Here is a 9,007-nt window from a genome sequence, read left to right on the forward strand (position 1 = left end):
GGGTCGAGGTGATTATTAATCTGTGTGGGAATGTGGAGATGACCGTAGACTTCCCGAGGGTACATAAGGATGTCTACGGTCATTTTTACATCCCCCCCTGAATCAAAGATCTCTTCGGCCGATCATGTATAGAGAAAACGATTTGCAAACACAAAACTTTAATTTTAGAGAATTTTCGAAGCTACTTTAACTCTGCATTTCATAGAAAAAAAAAAAAAAGATCGAGGCGACGCGAAACATGCCTCTTGAGCGACCAGGCCTGACTCGGCCAATCCCAGCATTCATTTGGACGCAGTATTAACAAAGTCGCCTATTGCTCTCGTTTTCGTCTCTGACTGTAACTGATCCAAACCAAGCATTCAATCTCCCAATTAACAGCTCCACCTGCCTTTATCATCAATCCGTTCTTTGACAGTAATAATTATAATTATAATGACTGGTGCTAATGATAATGCTAGTGATAATAATAATGATAATAACTATGATGACAATAATAATGCTGATGATGATGATAACAGTACAGATAATTATAATGATATTAACAATGGCAATAAGACTTATGCAAATTTTATGTGTGATGTACACTAAAAAAATCACTTTTATACACTTGAAGGTTTAAGGTACTCGGTATCCTCCAAAGATAAAAGATACATCAACGCGGGCTAAAGGTTATTTTTTTAAAGAAACAAATAGAAGTTGATCAATAATTAAATAATAAAGAAAGAAAGAAATAGCCCGTGGTTTCTATGACATCAAAAGGGGAATCCCCAAATCAGACGAGAGGGAACTGGCACTAATTTATTATTTTCGATTTCAGCTTAGATGGGTCGAAGTACTCGGTGAACGTATCTGAGGAAAACTTAAAAGTTTTCTGAGAGAAATCAAGGATAATTTTCCAGAGCAGTGCAAAGATGGGAAGACATCATAAGGTATTATTCTATGATGGAAGCTCACGCGCTTGTACAGAAAGATTTGGTTGTTGCCTGCGCTATCAAGCAATAGCACTATGTAATTCGACCCTTATGTACAAACTAAACGCCCTACTCGACACTGCTGCATTTAGTGTGAGACTAACTTAATCATTAAAGTTGATTGGCACAATCCATTATTTAAAACGCGAGCTAGGAAAGGAGTTAAAAAGGCATAAAGAAGAAGATTAGAAGAATGAACTACATAAACACAGTTTGCTTACTAGTGTATATTACTCAATACTGTGTTGACAAGGGAGCATCTTGTTAACACAGTATAAAAATATGGTATGAGTCTACCGGTTGTGTCAGTTATGAACCAATGACAATATTGATACAGCATGATGCCTTTTACTTGACTTGCATATGGAAGACTTCTCCAACAACTAGGTGATCAAATTCGGCTCTCTTAAAGTCAACAACTCGAGACTATTCACGGAGCACTGACACCGCCATTAACTCCTTTTGAAAAGGTCTCTCTCGCTAAGATGAAGTGAATGTTACATTTTCAGATTTTAATTAGTTTTGCTCTTTTGTGATTGCAGGCTTCAGTACTCCCTTTAAGTTCAAGAAGGATAAAGCTTGAAGGAAATCCTGCCAATGTGATTAGAAGACCACCATCCACTTCCCGGCAGACGAAGAACCAAAACCTAAATCAGATATTTATCATCTTGCCCATCTCCTTCATTCTAATAAATTTCTATGTGAGTGACAAATTAGAATTTCCACCAACAATGAGCACAGAACTTTAAACAAGTTTTAATCTAATTCTTAGACCCAGATTTATATCAAAACTGCACAGCAGGTGATTATCAAATGCGTATTTTCTAGTGTCACGCCATCACTGAAATGTTGATATACAGGATTTAAACCAAACATTTAAACATTATTTGTTTGATTTGGTAACTTTCTAGCTACTCGTGGGTCCGCCGATTTCGCTATCTGTATGGTTTGGTGCCCCAAAACAGCTTATCTAGGTCCCATATCTATACCTGGGTTTTCACTTTGTTGTTTGACTCCTGTTTCTGACGAGAGTGTAAACTGGGTTCATGTAGCGATTTAAAAGCAGGTCTAAGATATTTGTGAAGTAATGTAAGTTGATTGGTTCCCCCCCCGAAAAAAAAAAACGGCCTTTACATTGCATTTTTTCAAAGCGAGCCAACAAAATAAAGAACTTTGGATTTGAGCCATTTTCTTGAAGAAGTTACAAGGGGAGGGGAGATTGCAGATGACAAATGAACTCCCTAAGTATTCCTGTAGTGGCCAATGTACAACCAGACTACCCCCTTCGATAAAAAAATTTGGGGAAGGGGATGGCTGTATAAAGGCTATGTGGTTGAAGAGCTTTAACATCTCGTTTTCTTCTCACACAGATGTTGACTCTACTGAAATCTCCCCAAGCTAACAACAATTCTAATGGAACATGTCCAACATCATCCTACACTATTCTTGATGACCAAAATTCAACAATCGGATGTCAGTTTTGCCCAAACTGTGCCCCAGGTCACCAACTGGCACCACCATGTGGCAGTAAATTGCAGCAAAATGCTGCCTCAGTAGCTTGTATGGTATGTCCATCCCAAAGCTATAAAGAGAGACGTGGTAGTGCTCCATGTAAAACGTGTAGGACATGTCACCCAAGAGAGACCATCAGCCCATGCACATCAGAGACAAATGCACACTGCGGAGATTGTCCTCGTGGAACTTACCAATGGGGTTATACAGTTGACTCTTGTAACAAGTGCTCAACTTGCTGTGCAGGGAAACGCTTTGCTGAGGTGGAGTGCTTTTATCTTAGGCAATGCTTGAGAACAAACTGCACCAAAGAAATGGAAAATGGGAAAAGCAAGCCTCGACAATTAGATGTAACAAATTCTCAAAGTCTGCAAATGCCTGATAGAATGATACCTCCTACGCCAATGCCACACCATACTCGTCCTTCTGGAAAAAACTCAGACCAACAAAATAAACGGCTTTTACAGGTCATGGTATTCAATTTAACGAGAACAAAAGTTACAACTAAGGTGCAACAAGCCATACAAAGCGAAAACACTTCAAATATGGCCAAGAAAGAAATACATCCTATTCAACTAATCTCAAGCAGTACCAACACAAGACCACTGAAGGGATTTGGAACTCTTCTCAATGGCAATGCTGTGGAGCCAACATGGCTAATGGCTGTAAGCTACCTCAGTGAAAACATTAAACACCTGACAGCTGTGTTAATTTCACTTGCAGTGATATTTGGAATTTTTGCACTTACTTCCATTGGTTTGCTCATAATATGCTGTAGACACCAAACGAGTGGGATTATGGTGACCTGCTGTGCGCAGTACATAAATCGCAACTATGAAGGATTTGAGTGAGTAACATGTGACACAACACCTCAAACAGGTATGTCATGCAGTTCAGAGAGCAAACTTAGAAGCACAAGGTCATGCCATGCTTTGCTATACCATACAGGCAAACAGGCCTGTTGTCCACAAAAAGTCAAACATATATCGACTCTTCACAGGGCGTGAACTGTATGGAAAAATTAGGGAGAGATAATGAGGCAGAATATTTATCATTACCACAAGATAGTACAGTTTAAAGTAAATACATTATATGATCAGTTGTAGATACTTTGGTGTGATTTGTTTTCATAATTAGATCATTTGGAGAAATCCAAATTCCAATCAATGTCTTGAAACTTCCCATTGTAATTTTTCAGATTATGTTGACTTAGTCAATCGCATTAATGAATCTTTGAATGAAACCACTTATGCAGATGGCACAGCTTCTGTTGATCTTGAAAGTGAGTTTTCATATTTATTTGGTACTTTGAAATGCATAATAAAATAAATAAGTTTTTGCATTACTATTCTGTTTATAGTCCTTTTTGATTTGTAATTAACTTCTCCTTGTTGTTGCTGCAGCTGTAAGGTTTTTTTTTTTGGGGGGGGGGGGGCTTTTACTTGCTGTCGAAAATTGGAATATAGAACACTTGGAACCAGCCATGACCATATGCGACATGTAACTTCCCTCTCCTGACATTACTTTCACTTTTTTGTTTATTGGATGCATAAGCAATGGGCTCCATTCATTGCAGTCATATGCTCTGAGAATTGTAGTCTGAATTTCAGCCATCTCTCTCCTGCACCCCCCTTGGGGTAAAGGGAAGAGAAGGCTGAAATTCAGACTAAGAGAATTGTTCTTGGGCATTATGTTTCTCAGAGCTCACTGAGTTTTCCTTCAGCTTTGCTCTCAAAAAACCAATCACCTCTTGCAAAAGGTAAATAATATTTATGTGACAAATGGATGTTTGTAGCTCCTTTGAACCTTCAGTCATTCATGAGAAATATTCAATTTAGTTCAATATATTTAAATTCCTACAGGTTTAAAATTGACCAACATATCCCAAGATGTTGAAGACATACTTGTTAAAGCACTTGATGTGCCCCTAAAAGGGCATACTGAATGTGGCTTTGAAAAAGTGGGAAGGGTAATGGAGATAAATGAACTTGATCTTCAATACTTGAAGAAGAAAAAAGAAGGAAGTCCAACTTGTCAACTTTTGGAAATACTCAAAGCCAAGTATCCACATCTCACTGTTGCTAAATTACTTCATCCATTACAGGACTAAAAGTATATAAAAAAACTTCAGAGGTCTTTACAAACTTCAGCAACTAAAAAGAGAACAAAAGTAAGCATACTGACCCAAGTGCCACTCTAAAGAGTATAATGGCAATCTAACCCTTTCATATTTGCAGGTTTGGGAAGTATTTTGTGTAAACATGATTCTTGCCATGTCAATTCTACTCTCAATACAAAGTGATTGTAGAGACCCTTGCATATAGAAGAGATAGGATATGTAAAGAGTATATGTGCAAAATGAAGGACTCTAACCACTCTCTTCATCCTCTTCTAACAACACACCTAGACAATACCTGACCCTACACCCTAAGGCACAAATCAGACCAGCTGTACTTTTACAGAAACGTTACTGCCTGTAGAATTAAGTGCACCAAAGACTTTTTCACTTTTAAGTATTTTTAACAAATGTGATGCATGTTCTGGTGTGGTGTAGATAACGTGTACTTAATGTATACAGAAATGTACATAGTCAATCTTATTAAGTTTTCATTGTATCATAACTCATTGATTCAGTTAAAGTTACTGCAAGAGAGTTTAATAAACTGTTATTATTCTGAGATTTTATTCCCAGTTAACAAATCTCTGAATCTGCCATACAATAAGGATATGAATGCCCAGGTAATGCCCAGGTAATAGGCTGAGTTTACAAATGGAAGAGTTGCATGTTACTTTTCAAAGCAGCAAAGAGGGACACATCCATAACAAATTACTGTAGCTATTTTAAGCTGTGCAGTATTTATGCGCATTTGTTTATTTAACACAGTTTTAAAAAAATACTAAACTATCAAGGCATGTAATATTTCAAAGTTCATCGATTACTAACTGCAGTTTTCAGTTTTGATAACATAATTCAAAAATGACATCACTGAGAAAAAATGTTCAATGACTTTTACTAGAAATAATGATTAAATAATTTAAGACATGTAAGTATTTTAGGACATTTGTTACATTTCATAAATACACATGGTTTTGAGAAAATAATACAAAAATGATATTACAATGTGACAAAATACTCAACCACTATTGGTTGAAATGTGAATGGACTACATGTCACTTTAGGAATGAGCCATTTGTTTAAAAAAAAAGGCCTCCACTTGAACATCTGAAATGAGGTTATGTTTATTTACAATGTAGGTATCTTATCCTATTTTTTCTATTTAAATAGAAAGTACAATCAAGTGGTAAAAAGAAATAGTTTAGAACGAATGCAATAGTTGGTCATACTAGGAAAAACTAGAGGGATGTCTTCTAGCTCTTTCTTAAAAGAAAAACTGTATTATTCCTTTATAATTTCAAGATTATTTAAGATTAGGTCAAATCATGACAATTGTGCAGCCCACAATTCAACGTTTCATACAAACAGTTTTGGTTGAGAAGTTCTCATAAACAAGTGGAGAACTTCCAGTTACTTACAAAAAAAGTAAGTCAATTAAGTCTTTCAGAATCTTAAGTCTGCGTATGCTCAATTGTTCAGTTATTCTAAAATTCATGAATAAAAGTAAGCTGGTCAAATTATCACAGAGTGTTTTTCCTCATGAAATAAAGGCTCAAGTCATTCAATATTAGTATCAAACAATTGCAGTTTTGAAGTGCTTTCCTCTTTTCATACTGACGATAAGTTTGGAGACAAACTGCACATTAATAGCATTGGATAATGGAAGAATCTACAAGGCACATTGGTCAAATACACTTTCCATGTGGAAAATTATCCCTTACCTTTGTTATAACCACATCAGTTGAATTCTAGGTTTAGCAATAATCTTTAAAATGGCCCTGTATCCCTCCTAACACCGTACCGTCTCCCATTTGTGTAATATTACCTTACTCCGTGTTCAGAGTACACGCTCCCTTTGGGATTTGACTTCCATTCGACTCGTGCCCAGTAGTCTCGCGCTTACCTTTTTACAGGGTCGGGACTGCTGCTCTCTCCTCATTTTTATCAAACACGCAATCTTGTCAGAGAGGAAATCAGTTGTCAGTAGGGTACGCAGGTCTGAAAGTGAGAGGACAAGAGGACCGACGAGAAAGAATATAGAAAACTACATGCATATCAAGACTTCGAGTTGACTACGAGCGAACAACAAATGAATCAGATGATTTAAGGACGTATTCCTTCTTTATTTTATCTTTCTACAATGCAAATAGACTAAGACAGGTAGATGATGTTACTGAAGCTTGTTGTTAACGTCGAAAGTATATTTCTTGCAAGTTGAGGGAAAAAGTTGCGTGACTTATTTGAAGTCTGAAATGGTCACAAAGGAAATGACGGTATCTGCTTTTAATTTCAAACTTTATTTCTACAGTACTATAACACAAAACATTACAAGCCATACAATGGCCGAAACACTTCGCACATGTCCAAATGAATCACGCTCTTTTAATATACGAATTACAGTGAAACAGAGGGAAGCGGTTGCTAAAAGAAAATTATAAACAATTACTTACTACAAGTATACGTATACATTGTATAGAAAGTGACAAACTACGAAACACTGAAAATAATGGACAATAACGGTACTTACAAACGTTGTACGAGATCCTGGCTACATTGCTGGCTCAAGACGATATGAAACGATGGTTGAATGGTTGAGCACGGTTTAACGATAAAGCCGAATGAATAAAACTTTGCGCTAAAACACTTCTACGAATATACAAACAATAAGAAATTATTCAAAAATAAGGTAACAGAATACCGTTGGAAACGATGATCGTGAAACAAATGAACTTAATGAAAATACGAGGGAAAGAAAAAAAGAAGAATACGATTTTAATAAGAAAAAACGTCACATAATTTGGCGGCAATAAGCCATTTTAAATTAAGACTTAGATATACTGCTGTGAGGGCTGGCTTTAGACTCGGTTTTTTTTACCGTTTTGGCGAGTTTCCGCTCCTCGATCGATTTTACTCCTAAAATCTCAGTCCATGGCCTGGTATGCAGTAATTTCAGAAGTTGCTATAACAGTCACGTTATTCAGGTGTACACTCTTTCATTTACTCCAACCAAGTTATTATCTTACAGCCAGCGAAATGTCAGCGGTAAAGCAAAGACATCAGAGGCTCTTGATGTTATTGCGACTTACATAGAAAAAAACAGTGGTCAAGGGGATTCCCCGTTTCAAAGATTGTAATCACTAGGCCTCAATATTTGGTGAAGCGGATTATTGTGCTGTTTCTGTTCTGGTTATATTGCAGTACACCCTGAGCATTCTTCTAACATTCGTTGCTTCCAACGGTTTTGGAAGATAGCGAACTCTACGAGTCGTTTCGCGAACTGAGAGGGTTCCGAAGCAGGCCTCGGTAGCAAGTTCAACCGGCTCTCGGAATGCGTTAGCAGTCAAGCCAGTGAAAATCTGACAAGGAACCGATTAGTGATCCTAACAGTATCATTTCATCCGAGACATCGGGTTAGTTTGGCGTAGATCCGTCTTGGTGTACTCAACACAACCATCTGACTTAGCCAAACAAAGGTACTTTTACTTTGCATATTTGTCGACCTTGTTTGTAAATTCAGATGAGCCCTAGCCGGTAATCGATTTGTCAACATGATTGCAAGACTGACTTCGCATGGAGACGGCACCGGTTTTTTTGGTTTGAAATTTCAGCTCTTTCCTTCTAGAAAGCTACTGGCAGCAAAAAGAAATCAAACGACTAGCCAAATAGCTTGAATTGAAGGTTCAAGAATGTGCGCTCTTTGATTCCTTCGCGTGTCGCAATTGATTGGCCAATGACCACAATGCAATTCATTCTTGACTCGAAATTTCTAAATTTTGATCATAATTTGAAGAGAGAAACGTTCTTGGGCTTTTGCAGTTGAATAAACTGGCCTTGTTCCCTTGTTCTTCTCCTCTTGGTTTCCAAACATGAATAAAGCCGTGGCTGAATATTTGCTGTTTACAACGTTGTCATGGTAAACAATTGTGTGTCGGTATGAGATTCAAATGATCGGAAATGTTTGTTTGTTTTTTTTTTTTTTAGATGGGTCATTAATTCATCATGAGCTGACATTTGCATGCCCTTAAAATACAATGTTCCAAAAAGTAAATATCAAAGTGGTCACGCAATAAAACACACGGATTTAAGAATCATTTTTAAGGTTAATGATAAATAATAACTGAATGTCGTGTCTTTGATATAACTGCAGACTGTACCGTTTGGGCCTTCTGGGCCTCATCAGTGCAGTGCTGATACTGGGATGGAGGTAAAGCCGCATAGCCACCCTAAATGATTGCACATTTGAGTGAGCAATCACGAAAAAGGCTTGTAGGGATGAAAGCGTAGTCTGTATTTTTCTGACTCACATATATTGCGCTCTACTTTCATGTATCGAGCACCGTATAAACTGAACGGAAAAATCGAAACGCAGACTTCCTATAGATACATATATTTATATATATAAAGTGTG

General features: G+C 37.2%; 3 protein-coding genes across 4 annotated transcripts in view; all 3 read left to right on the forward strand.

Moving 5' to 3' along the window:
* Positions 1–664: 664 nt before the first annotated feature.
* On the forward strand, positions 665–5,161 carry LOC148732807 (uncharacterized). Of its 2 annotated transcripts, XM_088757471.1 has the most exons (5): positions 665–929; positions 1,514–1,672; positions 2,342–3,362; positions 3,682–3,765; positions 4,346–5,161. In XM_088757471.1, exons 1-3 carry the CDS (start codon positions 912–914, stop codon positions 3,332–3,334), a joined length of 1,170 nt encoding a protein of 389 aa, XP_088613597.1. In that variant the 5' UTR covers positions 665–911; the 3' UTR covers positions 3,335–3,362; positions 3,682–3,765; positions 4,346–5,161. The 2 variants fall into 2 exon arrangements, with proteins under 2 accessions (XP_088613597.1, XP_088613596.1); XM_088757470.1 differs by having other exon boundaries at positions 2,342–3,765.
* A 2,787-nt stretch (positions 5,162–7,948) lies between these two features.
* Positions 7,949–9,007, forward strand: part of LOC111327236 (uncharacterized) — an 11,736-nt gene continuing 10,677 nt past the window's right edge. Inside the window, exon 1 of the mRNA XM_088757463.1 lies at positions 7,949–8,072. The gene's annotated coding sequence lies outside the window, so the exon portion shown is untranslated. The remainder of the gene's footprint in view (positions 8,073–9,007) is intronic.
* The window catches only part of LOC111327250 (uncharacterized), a 17,706-nt gene continuing 16,689 nt past the window's right edge, over positions 7,991–9,007 (forward strand). Inside the window, exon 1 of the mRNA XM_088757466.1 lies at positions 7,991–8,072. The gene's annotated coding sequence lies outside the window, so the exon portion shown is untranslated. The remainder of the gene's footprint in view (positions 8,073–9,007) is intronic.

Source organism: Stylophora pistillata, chromosome 4 (assembly GCF_964205215.1).
Source record: "Stylophora pistillata chromosome 4, jaStyPist1.2, whole genome shotgun sequence".
NCBI classification, from domain to species: Eukaryota; Metazoa; Cnidaria; class Anthozoa; order Scleractinia; family Pocilloporidae; genus Stylophora; species Stylophora pistillata.

Bases quoted from the DNA above. Each gene is read 5' to 3' on its own strand.
- LOC148732807 (XM_088757470.1), top strand. The intron at 1,673-2,341 runs GTGAGTGACAAA...CTTCTCACACAG, and splicing joins TCATTCTAATAAATTTCTAT to ATGTTGACTCTACTGAAATC.